This window comes from Tiliqua scincoides, chromosome 13 (genome assembly GCF_035046505.1).
Source record: "Tiliqua scincoides isolate rTilSci1 chromosome 13, rTilSci1.hap2, whole genome shotgun sequence".
NCBI lineage: Eukaryota > Metazoa > Chordata > Lepidosauria > Squamata > Scincidae > Tiliqua > Tiliqua scincoides.
The window spans coordinates 13,832,152-13,853,413 of NC_089833.1; the positions used below are offsets into that span (position 1 = coordinate 13,832,152).

The 21,262-nt window shown below is 46.8% G+C and overlaps 1 protein-coding gene across 1 annotated transcript in view; it reads right to left on the reverse strand.

The window, feature by feature from the left end:
* Positions 1-1,973: 1,973 nt before the first annotated feature.
* Positions 1,974-21,262, reverse strand: part of MAD1L1 (mitotic arrest deficient 1 like 1) — a 167,174-nt gene continuing 147,885 nt past the window's right edge. The window contains exons 12-14 of the mRNA XM_066640868.1: positions 5,602-5,742; positions 2,652-2,707; positions 1,974-2,091 (exon numbers count right to left, since the gene is read on the reverse strand). Coding sequence (XP_066496965.1) covers positions 1,974-2,091; positions 2,652-2,707; positions 5,602-5,742 — 315 coding nt within the window. The remainder of the gene's footprint in view (positions 2,092-2,651; positions 2,708-5,601; positions 5,743-21,262) is intronic.

Below are 21,262 nucleotides of genomic sequence, written 5' to 3' on the forward strand. Positions count from 1 at the left end.
TGGCCTGATCCAGCGGGGCTCTTCTTAATTTCTTATTTCTGGATCATTTTCAGGGCTAGGAAGCCAGTGCCCAAGGAAAGAACGAAGAGAAGGCATCACTCACATGGCGATTCGGTGACAACAGGAGACCTCAAATGACACTACAAAGGGACCACGATGGCTTGTGTGATGAAGGGTCATTCGCCACTTTATTTTAGACTGAGAGGTAGCAGTGGGGCATTTATCGAGAGCTGTCTCCGCTATCTTCCAGTACTTTGCTTGGATTAACGTCTCCTCTGTCCCCGGTACCTTCCAGTATCTTGGATCTTGGTATCTTGGATTAACGTCTCCTCTGCAGCAACATCTCAAGTAACACCAGGAAAGATTAGACCAGGGGTTGTCAAATGCATTCCATACAGCAGGTCGAATAGCATTTGTGGAGCCTGATGAGGGCCAAAAGTGACATCATTAAGCAGGAAGTGATGTCATTGAAGCAGGTGATGACCAGAAGTGAGCACTTTGTTCTTACTTATTAAGCTGCAAATGAAAGCAGCTTACCATGTGGGCTGCCCTTTCAGCAGTGCCGCTTCTGCTGAGGTATCATTTTGCAGCTCAGTAGCTGATGGTCGTGCTGGGAGAGGCCATTTATCACAGGGAGAAGATACAGCGTTTCTGTGGGCCTCATGTTTGACACCCCTAGGTTAGAGTATGCTAAGTACTCCAGAATTTGAACCAAGAGTCACTGATTCCCTACTCTCAGCACCAGCAAGGCCCCTGAACAGAAGTTCCAGCACATCAATCTGGATACTGCAGACCAGACAGGAGAGCAAGTCCCATACATACCACTGCTTGCTACATCATTCCAAGGTCTGTTGGATGACTCCTTTCTGATAGTACCACTAATAATAATAATAAATAATAAACTTTATTTGTATCCCGTCCTTCTCCCTAAAAGGGACCCAGGGCGGCTAACAACATGTAAAAAACAGACTTAAAAAACATAAATTAGCACAAATAGCAGATAAAAACATATTAAAAACACATTAACAGAGACCATAAAAACAGTAGTCAGATTAAAAGACAGAATAAAAAGAGCGCAAAAGAGCAAGTCACCGAGGAATCCGGCCTGTAAAAAACTAAAAGATGTATAAAAAATGTTAAGAAGGCCAAAAAATCAGAAGGCTTGTTGAAACAGCAGTGTCTTCAGGCCTCGCCGAAAACTCTCAAGAGAGGGAGCCATTCTCAAGTCAAGGGGAAGGGAGTTCCATAATGTTGGTGCCACTACCGAGAAGGCCCTATTTCTTTTAGCCGCCCCCCGGACCTCCTTGGGTGGCGGCACTTGTAAAGAGGCCTTCTCTGATGACCTGAGAGGGCGAGCCAGATTGTACGGGAGTAGGCGGTCTCTAAGATATCCTGGCCCACAGCAGTATAGAGCTTTAAAGGTCAAAACCAGCACCTTGAATTGGGCCCGGAAACGAATGGGCAGCCAATGTAGCCCCCGGAGAAGTGGACTGACAGAGTCAAACTGCCTACCTCCAGTAACCACACGGGCCGCTGCATTCTGCACTAGTTGCAGTTTCCGAACCGTCTTAAAGGGCAGCCCCACATAGAGCGCGTTACATAATCTAACCTCGATGTCACAGAGGCATGGATCACCGTGGCCAGGTCTGCACGATCCAAGTACGGCCGCAGCTGGCGCACCAGCCGAAGCTGAGCGAAGGCCTCCCTAGCCACAGCCGCCACCTGGGAATCCACTACGCTTATTTTTCTCTACTCTCTGCCTGTCTGCCACCAGGCTTTGCCCACCCTCGGACCAGGTACCTGCAATCCCTCCAGCAACATACAGCAAAAACCGCTGCCAGGTCCAACAGGCTGGAAACCGCGAACAAGAACTGAGCAAGCAAACCATCCGTCTTCAGAGACGAAGGGATGTGGGAAGAGAGGCTGGGAAAATGTGCCCCATTCGGTGCGACTTTATTGGTACAACAAGCTATTCAGAGGTTGCTCAAGTAGAAGGACGTGAACATAAATTCTCGGCTCCAGTTCACACGATGCATCCCAGGAGAGGCCGGGAGCTGCATCGGAGAGGCGATTTTACACAGAGAGATTTGCCTGAGAAGAAAGCTCAGGAAAGAGAGGCACGGGCAGAGAGCTGTCCCTTGGATGTTTGGCGATGATTGGCAGGTATGGCTAGGCAAAGCTGTCAACTGCCCAGATAAGTATTTCATCACCTCCACAGGTAAAGTTCTTAGACAGAAGGGGGGTCAGCAGCTTGCAGCTTGCAGCAGCTATTTTATGGCAATTATTGCCAGCACTGGCAGGGCCCAGAAGCCGGTGCCCGCAGACGTTATAGTCACAGCTATTAAGGGACCGGGAAAGGTTGATGAGTTTTCCGGTCACTAGCAGATCCTTCAACACCCCACCGTCACCCCCTTCAGCCCCACCTCCTGGATGAACAAAACTAGACCATATGGCATTTGATGTGTAGAGACTGCCGGGCTCGTAATTAGCTGATTAGAGTACATGTGGAGCACCCAGACGGTATAAATCTCTCAGTGTTGCAAATGCTGTGGACTACTGAGGGCGTCAGCACGAGTCTCCCCTGCAGATCTCTTTTTCATTAATGTTTCATGCCGTCGTAATGAAAGGACTATTAATGGCGCTGCACTGACGGCGATGTGTTGCTGGCGCTCGCCTGCCCAAGCTCAACGGCAGCAACATCTGGCTTCTCAAAAAAGAACGGACGCAAACTTAAGTCAAGGAGTAGGTCACATAGGAGCACTTAAGACAAACTTAAGTCAAGGAGCATAGCTAACAAAAATGTATGGGAGCAACAATGTATCTGTAGGGTCCCTGCCCTGGAGGGGCCTGGAGCAGGCTTGTTCCACCCCCAGGGAGGCCTCAGATTGGCTGAAGCGGGAGGGGGGTTCCAGCACCCTTGTCCTCCTCCCTAGCAGAGCTGCCAAACCTGGCCTAGGAGCAGCAGCTGTTCACCTCACAGCTCCCTGCTTCATACTGACTGCCTCTCATCCTGCTTTATGGAGCAAGCCTGCCCCCTTTGGCCCCTCCCTTCCTCCAGGTGGGGCAGAAAAGGCCTTTCCTGTTCCGGCTTGTTTCCTGCAGTGTTCCTTGTTTGCCCTGCCAGCCCCCTCTGGCTGGTTGGGGTGAGCCAACCTGCTTTGCCCCCTTCAAGGGCAGGGAAGCCTCCCCACCCTGGGCAAGGGGTGCCTGCTCCAGGGTAAGTCGGGGGTCGGGGCATCTGGGAGGGGCCCCGACAGTATCAAAATAGGTAACCGGATGCCTGTCTAAATTCTGACTTATGCATTCCGCAAAGCCAACAAGCAGTGTGTGAGAAGCAACACGGAAGGATATGAACCCCTCTGCAGCTGCTGTGAATCCCCAATCTCAGGGGGCTCAGATTTCCCCCTACTTTTTGACGAGGAAGAACAAGAACGTAAAAACATCAGAAGAGCCCTGCAAAAGTCCAGCTTCCATCTAGTCCAGCTTCCTGTATCTCACAGTAGCCCACCAGGAAGCTCACAAGATAAAAGACCCGCATCCTGTTGTCACCCTCCCGTGACTGGCATTCTGAGGTAGCTTACTTCTAAAATCAGGGGGTTGCACATACCCATCATGGCTTGTAGCCTGTGATGGACTTGACCTCCGGAAATTATCCAATCCGCTTTTAAAGGCACCGAGGCCAGATGCCGTCACCACATCCTGTGGCAAGGAGTTCCACAGACTAATTACATGTTGGATAAAGAAATATTCTCTTTTTTCTGTCCTAACTCTCCTGGCATTCAGTTTTCAATTCAATTCAATTGGCATTCAATTTGAGTGGATGTCCCTGGTCCCGATGTTGTCCAAGGGGGAAAAGAGCATCCCTCTATCCACTCTATCCATCCCACGCATACTGTATAAGAATCCAGAAAACAGAGTTTTTGTTCACTCAGGTTTCTGTGTTTGCTGGAACCAAATTTCAGACCTCTCCTATTGTTCACGTACAGCTCCTACCCTGTTGCAGCCCCCAGAAGCTCTCATTATCATCTGATACTGTTCAGTCTATCAGAGAACAGCTGCTAGACTCAATCAAATACTTTATTTAAAAAAGAAAAAACCAAGCCCTTTTATTTAAACATGTTTTTAAGGATTCCCCCCCCCCCCCATATGCTTCCTTTAGAGGACATGGGACAGCTGGTAAACAAACAGGAAGGCAGACAGACTTATTTCCATAAGCAAAAGGGTATTAAAAAAAAACCCCGAACAGATAACAATGGACCACTTGCTGAGAAGAAGCAAATAGAGGCATTTGCATCTTACATCCCAATCCTATGCATGTCTACTCAGAAGTAAGTCCCAGTAGAATCAATGGGGCTTACTCCCAGGAAAAGGTGGATAGGACTGGGTTGTTAACTGGGAGAACTTTAAAAAAAAAAAGCCACAAAGAACTTATACAGGCATTCCCCTGTATCCACAGGGGTTGGGTTCCAGCTGCCACCGTAGATACCAAAAACCTAGGAGAGCAGCAAACCCTACATAAAGTGGTTCAACTACCCCCACCCATGCAAATGCTTTATGTGATTGCAGCCCTCCTGTCTGTCTCCCGTGTCACACTGGCTCTTTGCTGTCTGCAAATGCTAACAGGAAGAGCTCACAGGAAGTGAGTTGGAGGGCTGAATATAATACAATGCTAAGCTCTATGAACTCTACGGTGTTGTGTTCTTTTCGGCCCTCCAGCTCGCTTCCTTTTAGTATTTCCAGACATTTAAGAACCAGAGACACAAAGGAGACAGCAACTGCAGTCATAGGCAAATACATCATTTGTACGATGGGGTGGGGTTTTCTGAGGCATGGATATGGGATCTGGGGATAGAGGGAAACACCTGTACATTGTAAGGCAGGGGTGCCCAAACTCTGGTCCTGGGGCCACTTGCGGCCCTCGAGGACTCCCAATCTGGCCCTCAGGGAGCCCCCAGTCTTCAATGAGCCTCTGGCCCTCTGGAGACTTGCTGGAGCCCGTACTGGCCTGATGCAACTGCTCTCAGTGTGACTCTCAGTTGGCTCTCAGCCAACTATTTGACCTCTCGCGTGACCTGTGGGACGAGGGCTCCTTCCACTGCTCGCTGTTTCACATCTGTGATGCAGCAGTGGCAGCAAAGGAAAGGCTGGCCTTGCTTTGTGCAAGGTCTCTTAATAGGCCTTGAGCTATTGCAAGACCTTCATTCAATCACTCAAGTTCCATCTCTAATATATTCATTTATGTAAATTTATTCAAATTTGAAATGTCAATTAATTCTTTTTTCCCCGGCCCCCGACACAGAGTCAGAGAGATAATGTGGCCCTCCTGCCAAAAATTTTGGACACCGCTGTTGTAAAGGGAAATGCTGGCAAGTTATTTAAGGCACAGGGATGCAGCTCCATCCATCCCACAGACATTTTCTATCCCATACTGCCCACAGAAACCCTGCAGGAGAAGAATGGTGACGCAGGGGAGACAGGGAGGACTAGCCTTGCCTTGGCGATTTTCACCTAACTGAGGAACAAACTCAAAACAAACTGGGGCTAACCACATCTGACACTCTCCCTCGCAGACACAGGCCAAGCGCTGTGCCTTCACATTACCTCCATCTCGGCACAGTGCGCTTCCACTTTCTGCACCATTTCTTCGGCCTCCCGCACACGATTGCTCAGCTGGGGAGAATGCTCCGATGGGTTCAACTCGTTGTCGTACGACTCCAAGATGCCTCTCATCCCGTCGCGAGCCTGTGCGAGCCCCCCCAAAAAAGAGAGAGCAAAACTATTAATGTGCTGTTTTATGCATGCGCATTGCATATGCAAGTTGACACATAGAAAGTGGCATTTTTATTCCCTGCCCCCTGAGAGATAAGATGCTTTCCTCACCGCATGAGAACTGTCTCCCTGCCAATCACACCATCACTGACTGCTATCATTTAGAAAAACAAAACAATTGAGATGAGGGGATAGGCATCTGCTTTAAATAAGGTCTTATAGTAGGAAGGCACATGGCACATCCAAGGAAATGTATGGACACTGCAGCCTCTGCCATTTTCCTAATACGCAGCGACAGAGAGAGAAAAGTCACAGCTCAGTCACAAAAAGCTTCTTGAGGATTCTCTGGCCTGGGTGAATGAGGTTACCCAGAAAAATTGCAACATGCTACTCTGAAGCCAGCAGCCAAATAGATTCAGTTTTAAATCACATTCCCCAATTTGCAAGCAGCCACTGCAAACCCAGTAATGCAGCATTCTTTTCTTTAAAAAGCAAGATCCCATAAATAACTGGTTAGGGGTACCTTACAGATTAAACTGGCTCACTGTGCACATGCAATCCCAGTACCAGGGTCTACACGCACCCATTCTGCTGCAAGTACACATGACAGGGACTGCAGCTGGTCACAGGTCCCCAGAACCTATGCCTGCAGTGATTGACCTATTGCAAGGATTTACTGCCCTGCGCAGTCTGTCGGAGCAGCTAACGGTTGTTAACACACAACTGGAAACAAAACTGGCCATACAAAAATGGATAAAACCCCAACAATATTTCAGAAGGGAACACATAAAACTATCTGTCTGGAAATTCAGAAGATCTAGAAGACCTGGGAAAACAAGAATGTCTTCACTGTGTCAGATGGTGAAGGAAACTCCTTGGGGGAAGAGCATTCCATAAGTCCTAGCCCTGGTCACCTCGGAAAGCACAGTGGTCGTGGAGGCTGGGGATTCCTGGAAAGGCCTCCCAGAGCAACTATGATAACAGAAGAAGTTTGCGTGGTATGAAATGGTACAGTGGGTGCCAAGCCTGCAACTGGAGGGCCTCAGGAGGTCTCCCAGATACTTTGGAAATACATGGTTGCCAGCATGCCCTCCTCACATGGATTTCATTATCCACAGAATTCTGTATCTGCAGAGGGTCCAGGAATGGATCCCCCACAGCTACCAAGAGTCCTCTAGACTTCAGGGACGCCGAAAGAGACACACATAGCCATGCCGCATGCAATAGGACACTCTTAATGCATAACAGACAAAAGCAGCCCTTGGTGTCCACATGGAGTTGCAGGTTAAGAAGAACGCCTTCAAACCATTACAAGGGGTGTAAAGGTACAGGCTCTTGGGTTCAAGTGAGTCTAGAAATTCTTGCTTGCCAAAACATATCCAGCAATTAGCGGGATTAACGGAAAATGGAAAATTTCTTCTACAGTTACTGCTCAATTCTTCTAAAGTTTAAACCCATGCAGGTTAAAAGAAACCTTTTGAAAATGCAGAGGTGAATGTTGATTGGTTGGTTGGCAACGTTCAGTCTCGAAAGACTATGGTATAAGCCTACAGCACCTGGTATTCCCAGGTGGTCTCCCATCCAAGTACTAATCAGGCCTGACCCTGCTTAGCTTCCGAGATCAGACAAGATTGGGCATGTGCAGGGTAACAGTTGATGAGCAAAATAAAAAAAAAAAGAACTGACCATGGACAAAGTCAGCATCACAGAAGCCACATACAGTAGATTATGGGGGGGACGGGACCATTCAACCGTACAGTCACAACTGCTAAATGATGGCCACGCTTGGCTTTAAATATAGGTGGCTCAGAACTATAGGATTGGCCTAACAAGTTGCTATCTGTGGGTGAAAATACAAATGGGACCCCTTCCAGTTAATTCATAGGAGACACAATGAACCTCAAAATTCTCCTGAACAAGCTGCAATGGAGCCAAGAGCAGCCAATACCTTGTGGTCCAAATCTGTCTCCCACTCTGCTGTCTGAGGCAACCACCGACTTTGGATCAAGAACATCTCTACAGAAACTTCTGGGCAGTCTCTAACAGCACATTAAATCTCTATCAGCCTGGACCTCAACATCCCTTTTTCAAGGCTTACACTGTAGAAGAGCTCTGATCATGGTACGGTGTCAAAATTCAGGAAGAACCTTTGGGATTCCAATGTTCTCTCTCCATGTCCTATAAAAAATGGATATAAATCTGCCCATGTTTGCTGAAATGCTCTTCCTGTAAACCTGCTCTCCTGTGAAGTCCTTCGATAGGGGTTGTAAATGTCTTTTGCCTAAATAAGACATTATCTCAAACAGGGTCCGCTGGCCCACCACCACGAAAAAATAGAATGAAAGTTGCATTTCAGAAAGAGTACTTGTGATGCTACAGGTACAATCCAAGAACCCCCACCCAACACATCTGGATCCCAAGGCTGCCTCTGACTAAGCCGTCAAAAACACTTAAAAACCTGGTATCTGAAGACGGCCGGGGAGGAGCGCGTAAACTCCTGGCAGTGTGAAAAGCAAGGTGGGAACACCTGCTAGAAATGCTACCAATGCGCTCGACACTCTTTTGGTACTTAAAGGTCAGACAGAAAAGGTTGGCAATGCCTGAAATCAAAAAGGACAGATTCGAGCTGGAGAAACAGAGTTAAATAGAAGAGAACAGGAAAGGTGTCTGCCTCCATGCCGGACCAGAAAAAGTAGCATCACCAGCTACTACTTCTACTTCCAAGTGTCTCAACAAATGAAACTATACAGGAGAGACAGATCAACATGACCTGCCTTCTGTGAACGCACTCACCCCAAAACACACAGACACATTTCAGTTCTACCTGATCTCAACACTTCAAAGTCAAACTTGCAGGGGCCAAGGCAAGGGATATTTTCAGAAGGTGTTTTCTCTTGGGGCTGGCAGCAAATATGCTGTGTTGATATCTGAAATCACTTACTACTTGATAGCCCCTTTTACGACCAATTGGGGGAAACAGACACATTTTAACCGCAAGCTGCCAGGCGGGTGAAAAGGGCCATCGATCAGCAAATGCATTAAGGCACTGCTGCAGTAAACAGATTTCACGAATATACAGGTGGTCTGGTATTATGAAGGTACAACAACACACAAGGCAATGGGCAGCTCCCCAAAAATCCAACCAACCATCTCAATAGGGCAGTGTTTCTCAACCAGTGGTACAGGTACGGACATCTGCAAGAGGGATCTGAAGGCCTTAGGAGTGGACCTCAACAGGTGGGAAACCCTGGCCTCTGAGCGGCCCGCTTGGAGGCAGGCTGTGCAGCATGGCCTTTCCCAGTTTGAAGAGACACTTGGCCAACAGAGTGGGGCTAAGAGGCAAAGAAGGAAGGCCCATAGCCAGGGAGACAGACCAGGGACAGACTGCACTTGCTCCCAGTGTGGAAGGGATTGTCACTCCCAAATCGGCCTTTTCAGCCACACTAGATGCTGTGCCAGAACCACCATCCAGAGCGCGATACCATAGGCTTCCGAGACTGAAGGTTGCCAACAAGGTATGGGTACCACCAGTGGTGTCTGGTGGTAATCGCAAAACCCCTGGACACCTGCCTCCCAGCAGCGAGACCAGGAATGCAACATAACAAAGAGCCTGGTCTTTCCCTACACATGAGGAGCCTAACTGACTAAGGCCCAAATCCTAACCAACCTTCCAGCACTGGCATAACTGTGCCAATGGGACGTTTGCTGTATCCTGCAGTTGGGTGGTACTCATGGAGGCCTCCTCAAAGTAAGAGAATATTTGTTCCCTCACCTTGTAGCTGCATTGCCCTTATGTCAGTGCTAGAAAGTGGGTTAGGATTCCGCCCTAACAGTGCAGATGAGAAAACTCACAAGGCCCAACCTTCTATGGAAAGAAGTATCCGTACTAGGAAGTTCTAAAAAGTGGACTATTTATAAGCTGTTCCTTTTCAGATCTTGTTTCAGTGGTCCATCTGCATCTTGATGGCACCCTGTCCTTTCCCCACCAGAAGAAGAATAAAAAAATTTTTTCCATGGGGCAACAGGGCAGATAGGAATTCAAGGGGAAATGCTAATGTTGGGAATATAAAGACTGAAAGGCTTTCCCCAAAAGTTCTCTCCTTCGCACCTAGACTTTATGTGCATACTATCCCTATCCTTCAAGTCATGTGCTATTTGACACTGACTTGCTAATTAGAAGCGCCAGGCAAACACACACGCACAAGATCAATGGGGAACAAAATTAAAGTTACAAATCTAAACAAAAGTCAATCAGATACCCAGGGAAAATGTGTTCTTGGGCTAAAGTTTATCTGGTGTCATAATTTTATTGAAATCCTATATCTTCCTATTGACTTTTATCGTTCCAAGCTAGATGCCGGAGTTATCATTATGAGCGCCTTAGTGTTGCTTGCGGGGCGGAGAGGGGGGCTTTTCTGTTTATAAACAAGCCGTAATTGTCTCCTTTATTGATCAATAAATCTCTGAACTGACGCACTTCACCAAGGTTCTATTATGTTTCGTCTTTGGCACCGTTTTCCAAGTGAAAATACAGCACGCTGCCCGCCACCCATTCCTTTCTTCAAAGGAGATATTGTTTTGTCATTAACAGTAAAGGAGAAGGAACTATGCTGGCCGGCTTTCATAATGACTTTTTAATGACAGATTCAAGTCACAGTTAAACCTGCTTTATTTCCACACGAGTGAACTTCAACTATTAATCCGAGAACAAACACACAGCCTACTCGCTCGCTGATTTCAGCACAGGCGGGGGACGCCTGGATGCACGGAGGCTTCGGAAAGTACGACGGAAACCGTATTTCCAACCAGTGCCTTCTCCGCAGCGTGGTGGAGACGGCCTCCTTCCTACCATTAAACTTGCATTTTAGTTAATTAACAATGATTTAAGGCGAATATTAATAGACCGTTTCATTAGTAGGAAATCAAGAATGCGCTTCTCCCCACTCCTTCATTTGGATTACCAAGTCCAATTAGCCAAAACAAGAGACATTTTGAATTAGAAAACCAAGGAGCCCCAATTGCATCGAGGCTTATTTTAAAAAAGCACTACAGAAACAGTTCTGGGCCATAGTTCATCCAACTATTCCTGGTGCACCTGTCTCAAACAAAATAGGATGTATTTAATTCCTGTCACCACCATCATCATCAATTCTCTTCTCTCCTAATAATATAATGTAATATGTTGGCAACCTTCAGTCTCGAAAGACTCTGAAAGGTGGTTCTGGAACAGCGTCTAGTGTGGCTGAAAAGGCCAATTCTCTTCTCTCCAAGAGGTTACAAAGTGGTCAACAGACATAAGCTACAATCCTATACCATTGGTTCTCAAACTCCTACAAGGGAGTTAGGACCACTATTAAGTCCTGGCAGGGCAGAAAGGAGGCCCCAACGGCGCCGCAGAGATCACAGTGCCATGGGAACCCAGGGGCTTTTCCCTTATCTGGGGGGGGGGTCACACTGGGTCTGGGAGGTCGGCAGCCCCCGATGCTCAAAACTGCTCAGTTTGGCAATCAGAGCGCACTTCCCGTTTCCACGCCCTGCCCCACTGCCCAATTGCAGGCACTGTACAAGCTGTTGCAGCTTCCTCTCTAAAGTAGTGAGGACCTTGATTTTATCATGGCTTGCGAAGGAACCTGCAGGTAAACAAGTCTCTCTGCTACGCCTTACGCCTGTAGTAATTAAACTACTGCTTCCAGCATTTGCTTCCCATAAGTCCTCTCTTACTTCAGTGTTGTTTCAGTCTTTTTTTTTTTTAATGTGGAAGGTAAAGCAATTGTGTTGCATTTGAACTGGATTAGTAATTCAGTCCTGTCTGCACCACACTGATCAAGCGACTTTGCTCCCTTTCCAGTCTCCTTTAGCTGAAAAAAAGCTCAGGCCAGCAAGTTCCTTTTGCCTTCATTTCTCATCAGCACAGACACCTCCCAGTGACCATTTTAAGCCTCTTGGGGTGCAAAGCCCACCTTCGCTACCTGCAAAATAGGACCTACTTGCTGTTACCAGGGTCTCTAAAGCACAGAAGTTGTTAAATGGGGGCTGGAAGGAAATAACTTCTTTTCCCTGAACTAATGCAGAAGAGACCCAATGACAAAAAAAAGAAGAAGAAAACCACAATGGTCAGGCAATTTTACACGTCTGCTCTGATTTATTTTTACATTTAAAAAGAAAAAAGGAAAAAAAAACACCCTATAATTTAACTCATCCATCCTGAAAAGTCTTGCCTGGTGGAGGGGAATTCATTTTATAAACTCTGCTACTAAGCTCTGTTCTTCTTCCAGAGTCTGCAGTGAATCAAAGTCAACCTTCCGGTTGCATAATCTCTTGCTTCTGATTATATATGCCCACGTACCCCACCTTTCTCATAGACTTGCAGCTTGCAGACTCAAAGCAGTTTATACAGGCAAGCTGACCATACTGCCCTTTTCTCCAAATAGGGTTTTTGCAAGTGTTCTACAAGAGAAACCCAGAGGATCTTCCATTTCTCCAGATGCTTCCCTCCATGGTGCAATCATCATCCCGACTGCACAGCTCTTGCACCTTCCAAGCTTCCACAGGTAGCTGCAAAACACACTTCTAGTTGGCTCTCTGGATGGTATCCATTTCCTGCCAGCTGACCCTTCATCTCTTGCCAACAGTTTCCAGTCTCCCATCCAAGGCGAGACCGGAGCTGATCCCGCTTAGTTTTTTTTCAGGCAAGACCAGAGCTTATCCTCCTTAGCTTTTTTCAGGCAAGACAGCAGCTCAGCCTCCAGACCACACCCTCCTCCCTTCCTCCTGCCACCCACTTATGTCATGTTGCATCGCTTTTTAGAGGAAAAAGAGTACTAACAATTGTCCAGGCTGGACCAGCATTGCACATGCTCCCAGTTTTGTGTGAATGAGGCCTTCCAAGTGCAGCATAAATGAGCAGCTCTCTCCATCCCATCTGGTGTTGACAGTCTGCCTGGGCACATGTAGGCTTAGTTTACTCATGTGAAAGTCTGCTCTGTTACTGGAGCATCTTTTCCAGCAGAAACGGTTTAACCTGCTCTTAGGGTGGAAGCCATTGCCAGCGTTTTTGCACCAGACAGTGGCTGTCCTTGTGTCGACAAATTCTGCAGGCAGGAAACCACACGTACAATCCCCAACATCTCTGTGATAGGACTGAGAAAGCTTCATCCACTAAAACTGCGTGTTGGGACAGTTAGAACAAACAAAGAACATATTTCTTGACCCAGCGTGTAATTGAGAACTCCTTGCCACAGGATGTAGTGAAGGTGTCTGATCTAAGTGCCTTTAAAAGGGGATTGGATGGACTGATGGAGGAAAAATCCATCACAGGTTGCAAGCCATGATGGGTATATACAAGATCCTGGTTCTAGAAGTAGACTTTCTCCGACTTGCCAGATGCAATGGAGTGGCAAAAGGATGCAGGGATCTTGTGGTCTTTCTGGTGGGCCACTGAGAGAGATACGGGAAGTTGGACTAGATGGGCCTTTGGCATGATCCAGCAGGGCTCTTCTTATGTTCTTATATTCTCACTTGCTTTGGGGGCAAGGCCAGTAATGGAAAATAAGGCATCCTCTTAAGGAAGAGGCAATCAGAGATTTGTAAGAAGAGGGGGAAGGGCAATCACCTGTGCCAAGGCAGAGATCAACGATAATGGCATGTGAGGAACAGTAAAACACACCCTCTTTTAATTTTAAGTCCCTTCTTAAATTGAGGAGGAACCCACAATCTCTCTCCATGAACTATGGTTTTCTTAGCTTGTTAGTTTGCAATCTTTAAAGGAGGACACTCCAAGTTCTCCAACATGTCAGAAGCTCCCTCGGGCATGCATGCTCTGTGCAAAAAGCGCCTTCTGGGCAGCTAGTTGTTAAATGGCTGCACCATCAACAGCTCCTAGGCCTGGTAACCACTGAATTTAGCAAGTCCAAAGATGCTGACCTAGTCACACCATGCTTAGAGCTACCCGGAGAAGGCATGACTCACAGCCTGAGCATCGTCTGGAGAAAATGCTTAAAGAAAATGTATTTTGTGAGACAAACATTAGAGTTGCCAAGCTGGGCAGATTTGATGCAGCTCCAATTGGACTTTGTGCAACTCTTGTAAAGGCACCACACAAACAAGGGACAAAACAAGCTTGCAACCCACATCCGCCGAGACAGAGATTAATTTGCAGGATTCACGAGATAGACTGCCAGGGTAATTTCAATATGATGATATTACTTAATGACATCGCTTACATTTTCTTGGCACCAGCGTAAAGGGCTATTACACACAGGGAAGCAGGAGGAGGAAAAGAAGAGCCCGGGGGTTCAACACACACTGCTCTATATAAGCACCAGCTGATGAACAGGTTTCACATTTATTCTCGTTACAGAAGCAACAAAGTCCACATCAGACTGACATTTATGCCTGGACAACACTGTCTCCGACTCCAGCCAATTGCGCTGTCAACTCTCATCCCAATTTGTCTGAAATTTCATTAAAAAAGAGTGAAAACTTAATAATTACCAAGATGATATCCGTGACAGGCTTTGAACAGACTAAAGTTCTGTTCAAATGTTAAGCATTATAACGATCAACCCCATAGGACTTCTCATCATCCACAATACCATAATTCAACGGAATCACTCAATCATTCTTGGGGGGAGGAGGTAGAACTGGGGATGTGTTTCCATGCACCCAAACTGTAAGTAAGGCTTGAAAACCATCTGATCGGCCACCAGACATTTATGTGCAGTAAAAAGGGGCAGGGGAGAGTGTTAAGACCTGGGGGATTGTTTTACACAATGTGTCCTATTTGATCAACAGGGCCAAAGTTAAAGCTGTCAGGATACTACATCCTTGTGTGCTCCCTGAGGCATCTGATGGGCCCCACTGTAAGATACAGGAAGCTGGACCAAATGAACCATTGGCCTGATCCTGCGTGGCTCATGTGATACATGTGGCACCTGGAAAAAAAACTCCAAAAATCCCATATTTGCGCAATCTAGAACAACCCAAAATCTTCAGCCTAATGTCAGCCAGTAGTTTCCCCTCCCCAAAAGCAAATAAGAGATTATGCTGAGAAGACTGTAACTATACATGCAATCGTACCATATCTAAATTCAGTCTCCAAATAGCCAACTTCAACCCTTTGGAAAGGTTAGAAACAAGAAAAGCCAATAAGCCTCAGATCTCTGCAGTCCTCTTTGGAGAACTGCTTCTTCTTCTTCTTCCAGCCCTGAAGTGCAGCTCAGAAGGCAGCGCTACTTCGCATCTCGTTAGGCGAATCGATAGCAGAAGGCTTCAAAGAAAAGGCAACGCCAAAGACAAGAAGCTCACGGATCTAGGTCCCAGCATCCCACTCTGGAAATGGCCTCTTTGGTACTATCAAAACCATCGCTGCCGGGGCTTCAGCAGACCAGAGATCACAGGATCTCTTTGGACCTCTCCACATGACACACAAGAAATGCACACTTATGACTCATGTCATGCATGAGATCAAACATCTTCAAGGTTCCATAATGAGGATACAGGAAGCCCAATCCTGTCCTCCACCCTGCAGAGGGATGCACTGGTGTCAAAACAGCCTTTTGCATCTATGCAAGAAAGGAAGCCATCGGTGGGCACCTTGGAATAAGAAGCCACAAGGGGCAACTCGGGTTTAGGCCAGCAAAATAGCTAGCACAAATCCAAGCAGACCCATGTCAAGAAATCAGGCCCAGGAAAGGTGACAGCATACGGTGGGGGCCTCAGTCACTGCCCTCCCCCTTCCTTTGCCAGATGCAAGGGAGGGCACCAGAATGAAGTCTCTTGTTATCTGGTGTGCTCCCTGGGACATTTGGTGGGCCGCTGTGAGATACAGGAAGTTGGACTAGATGGGCCTATGGCCTGATCCAGTGGGGCTGTTCTTATGTCTGACCCAGTCCCCCCTGTACCCTTTTGTACCCCCTTCCATGAGACTCAAGTCTACATGAATGAATGCATGAATGAATGAATGAATGAATGAATGAATGAATGAACAAACTCATCCTATCCAGTTTGACAATCTCAGGGACTCAGCTCAGGTCACTCAGAGAGCCCAAAAAACCTACCACAGCAAGCTTCCCTAAATCTGAAATGATCACATCTGGTAGTCTTGTAATGGCTTACATTGGGAAGGAACAAAGTTGAGTCCAGAAGCCCCTGTATGCGCCCAAGCATGTGTTCAGCCACAAAACATTTAAACAAACAGGATGGAGTAAGTCAAGTGTTGCTTATTCCAGAATAACTGACTTGGCACACCAAGTCCTGAAGCTTATACCAGCTGCACCTGCTCACAAGAGGACGGAACCCAGAAGCAGCGGACCAGTCAGTGGGGCGTGGCCTGTGTGAACCCTTTAAATAACTGTGTTAAGTGTCTGACCACACGGAGAGACCCAAAAGCAGGAACTTCCTAGGAATGAAAATTGAGTCTGAAAGCATCAAACGAGGAGGTTTAGGAATCCAAGAACGACAGAAAGCAAAGCGATTCTATGGCACTTAAGGACGATAACATTTATTTTCACAGAAAATTTAATATTTTCCAACTCTCCTTGGAGCTGAACAAGGCCAGGAAGGGGAGGAAAAGCCGGAATGCAAATTGGGTAAGTGACAGCTTAGGGATCCCGGATGGAGGAGTAAAGCCCAGAGTGGGAAGCAGCGGATTTTTAAGCCAAAAACCCCAAATTTCCTTGAAGGGGGAAGGAGGAATCATCAATCTGGTACACCCCTGAAGCGGAGCCACCTGCTAATTTCTCATAAATACCTGGCAAGGGCGAGTTTGCTCAACCAGCTCAGCTGTTTGATGGTTGCTGGACTGCATTCTGATGGAGAACCTAATCTGCAATTAGTGCGGAGAACAGCCATGTGTTCATAAACCCCCTATCCCCATGGGATGCTCCCACTGCACTTGTTTAGGGAATAGACGAGCATTCTGTTTCTCAATAAATCCCAAATATACTACTATGGCTGAGTGCCAGAATGCACAGAGTACATCTTCAGTAATGATGGGCAACTGTTTAGCATTTGGCACCAAGAGAGGACAGCTTGAACAAGGGTCACCAGAGTTAAAACGTCAACAGATGGGCCCCCATGACACCTAAACCAGCAAGTGATCTACTATTAAACCAATTACACATACACAACACTTTCGGGGTTACCAACGGTCCTAAGACAGGGAAAAGGGCAGCCTTGATATTGATTTGCACGCCATGGTGCACACAACGTCCGCAGAAATACAGACGACTGCTTCACGCTACGCAATTAGGTGGTGCAGATAGTCCAGACAGTCCAATCGCTGCGTACAAATCAACACCACGCCGAAAAAGAGCTCGGATAAAATAAGTGGAAATACCGGTTTAGCGGGAGAATAAAAATAAAAATAAAAAAGCACTGGCATGAACTTGTGCAGATTTTAATTCCCTGCAGGCACTACAATGAAAAGTGTAAAAACAGAGCACCTGAGCCTTGGTTTAATTAAAAGCATAATACTAAACTATCAACAGCCTCACGCAACGTACCCTTAGACTCTGCATTTGACTAGACAGCATGCTAATAGGAAAAGCAAACCTGAGAGATCAAATGTTTATTTCATCCCAGGTTAGGTGAAACTAATTCATATCAAGTCGATACTGCTTGCAGGCCTATGATCACCGCTGAGCCTAAAATAGCTCACAATTTAGGCCCATAAGGCTTCCAACTACCAGGACTAATGGCCCAAGATCAGGGGTGGGCAAACTTTCAACTTTAGGGATCCTGGACCTTTAACAATTGTTTAGGAGAGAGAATTTCAGCAGGTGCAGCTTGTCCTCTATGACCTCCCAGACATGACTGGAAGTAGCTTCCAGTCATGTCCAGGAGGTTTTCTGAAGCTGAAAACCAGAAGTGCCTTTTCCATAACCTATAAGAAGGCTACCTGAGGCCCAGAGAGGTCACATCCAGAGATATGGCCCAGGCCCATGGATTTGATGACCCACAGGTTTTGGCATCCACAGAGGGTCTGGGAATGGATCCTCTGTGGATAATGAGGGCCAACAGTCTGTCTTGTAGCTAAATAGAAGACATGTCTGGAGCAAAAAAATCCAGACATTTCCTTCGACCTGTGGATGTCAGGTTTGGGGGAGGTTATTGATTCTGTGGTGGCAATTTCAGTGGGGCTACACCACTGGAAGTTCCATTCCATACAGGTTTACTCAGCCTAAGCAGGCTGGAGTAGCTGCAAACATGCTCTGTGCAGGTCAGAAAATGGGAAGTGGGTGCTTGTGAAATGGCTCTTCCTCTCTGCCCCCCCCCATTTACCTCTTTAAACTTGGGGTTGCTCTAAAAGCAAGCTCATTACCAGATTTACCATATACAGACTTGTACAAGTCAACCTAGGTTTTTAGGATCAATCTTAAGACCTAAACTTCTTGACTTATACATGAGTGGATGCAGTGATCACTGCTTATGAGGGCTTCAGTGCACCTGCATGTCCACCTGACCCTCCCTGCAAAAAAATAAAATAAAATAAAATAAAAGCCTCCATCTGGAAGAAGTCCAAGATCAAACCAACTAGGTGCATCTTGGTGACTTAGCAAGGTCATTTTCCAATACAACCATCTCCAAGAGAAATCGGCATTTTGAGCTTAGCCAGTTATTGACACTTGGTCTTGCAAAGGCCTTCAAAATAGGATTTCCCTTCACACCCACCCTAAACGGTTCATAAAGCCTGCACAGTCAATATTAACTCAGTTAATGGTAAAATTACAAAAAGATCAGCTCAGGCCGAAGGGAGGTGGAAGAAAATTAGAACAAATTTAAGTCCACTGCAATCATCACAAACTCACTTGATGCTGGGTCAATACCTGGCTGCCCAACCTTTGTGATTTGTTTCGAAAGATAATCTCCCTGTTGCTTGGGCAGGTTACAAGTTCATGAAATACACTTCAGCGCACACAATGTTCTATTTCAATCCAAGAGAGCACAGATATCGAGGAGCAGCTAAGGGCTCCAGGTTCTTCTCCTACCCCTCCACTCTTTTAAACTGCGTCACATCAGGTAGCAATGGTTTTAAAACGATTAAAATTGGCCTCCACCCAGGCTATGAATGCCAAAAAATGTCCTTTCAGTGTGGGGCTTTTCTGTTGCAATATAATATTCAGTGTATGCAATAGTGAGAATTTTGGCCTTGCTGAGTATCTCACCCTGCCTTCCCCAAGACAACACTGAAATGCCCCCTCCTCCACTGAAGGGATCAAGAGTTTGTTCTGAAACATAACTGAAGGAAGGAACCTAAGAGCAAGGATGGTTTCGTGATTCGGGAGTTCGACTTGGAAGATCCAGGTTCAAACCCCCACTCAACCATGAAGTTTCACGGGTGACCTTGTCGGCCAGTCTCTCTCTCTCTCTCTCTGCCTCACCTACCTCACAGGGTTGTTGTGAGGACAAAGGAGGGAAAGGACTATGTACACCCCCGGAGCTCCTTGGAGAAAGGGAGGTATAGAACTGTGAAAAATAAAATAAGTAAGTAGTCCATAATCCGTCAGAGGGTACAAGCTTGACACTTAGCTCCTTCCAAACCTAATAGCGCACCCGAAACACCCCCCCTTTTTTTAAACTGCTACCAACTAACATAATCAAATGAATTATATGCATATAAAATTTCAGTTTATAAAAAAGAGACTTTATTGGTCCCAACAGCAAAACACGGGCTGTGAGAACTGCCAAAGAAAGAATGCATAAAACGATGAAGGTTTTATTTTATTTTTGTTTAACCTATTTCCCCCTCTTCCACGTTTTGGCTCCGATCTGCAAAGGCACATCACAGAACCAAAGACAAAACCAGAACTCGTGCAACGCTGCGTGAAAACAGAGAGCTCGCCTCTGGCAAAACATCTGCTCCGCAGCCACATGTGGGCAAGTAAACAGGTTCTAAGTCATCTATCAAGACGTTTCAAAGTTTGTTTTCTGAACACTAATGCAGAGCAAATATACATGGGTTTGGCATAAAATCCAGGTCCCAGCAAACTAGACCAGCGTTTCCAGGTTAAGAACATAAGAAGAGCCCCACTGGATCAGGCCACAGGCCCATCTAGTCCAGCTTCCTGTATCTCACAGCGGCCCACCAAATGCCCCAGGGAGCACACCAGATCACAAGAGACCTGCAAGGCTTCCTGGGAATTGTAGTTAAGAACATAAGAACAGCCCCACTGGATCAGGCCATAGGCCCATCTAGTCCAGGTTCCTGTATCTCACAGCGGCCCACCAAATGCCCCAGGGAGCACACCAGATAACAAGAGACCTCATCCTGGTGCCCTCCCTTGCATCTGGCATTCTGACATAACCCATTTCTAAAATCAGGAGGTTGTGAAAGGTTCACTTATACCTTTCCCTCCTCCCCTTTGTGGCTCCTGTTGACCATAAAAACAACCACCAGAATTACTGGGGGGGGGGGGGAATACCCATTTCCTGCTTTACAGGACACATTTAAGATGGACACATTGCCAATACAGGTGTCCCCACATACTTGTGGATCCCATATCTGCAGAGTCACTTATTTATGGTTCTTCTCCCCCGCCATGTTCATTACTTATCTGTAAAAGAAGGGTGCTATATTTGCTGTGGCACTAAGTACCCATCTCTCTTCCACTGCAGCCTGTTATAGAATGCTAGCGGAGAAACACAAGAAGCAGTCAGCAAGAACGCTAGCAGAGGAAGACTAAGGAAGCTTCCTACTTCCTAACATAAGAACAGCCCCACTGGATCAGGCCATAGGCCCATCTAGTCCAGCTTCCTGGATCTCACAGCGGCCCACCAAATGCCCCAAGGAGCACACCAGATAACAAGAGACCTGCATCCTGGTGCCTCCCTTGCATCTGGCATTCTGACATAACCCATTTCTAAAATCAGGAGGTTGCGCATACACATCATGGCTTGTACCCTGTAATGGATTTTTCCTCCAGAAACTTGTCCAATCCCCTTTTAAAGGCATCCAGGCCAGTCGCCATCACCACATCCTGTGGCAAAGAGTTTCACAGACCAACCTGTTCCTGTTAGCAGTCTCCCTCCTCTAGCATTCTGAGTACCTCTTGTGTTCCTCTTCTAGCGTTCCATAGCAGGTTGCAACCTACCAAAGTAGGTTGGCGTCATGAGTGCTTGGTATCCACAGGGCCCGCATGTGGGAGCATATCCTGGGGAATATGGGGGGCACCTGTACCAGTATTTGGGAAATGTGTGTAACGCACACTATCATGTGTGAAAGGAATTCAAGTGACTATTTTGCCTGTGAGAACAAAATTCAGACCATTGATCCATCTAGCTTAGTACTGCCGACATCAGCCGATGCTGCCAGCACGACTTACCCAATCCTACTCAGAAATACAAGGAACAGAACTGGGTTGCTTCCACAGGTAAAGGATGTGCTCTACCACTCAGCTGCGGCCTTACATGGAACCAGGTGTAGGATTTTAAAAAGTCCCATGCAAAGCAACTCCCTAATTGGAGTTTCATATGTCTGTGAGGTGAACAAGTA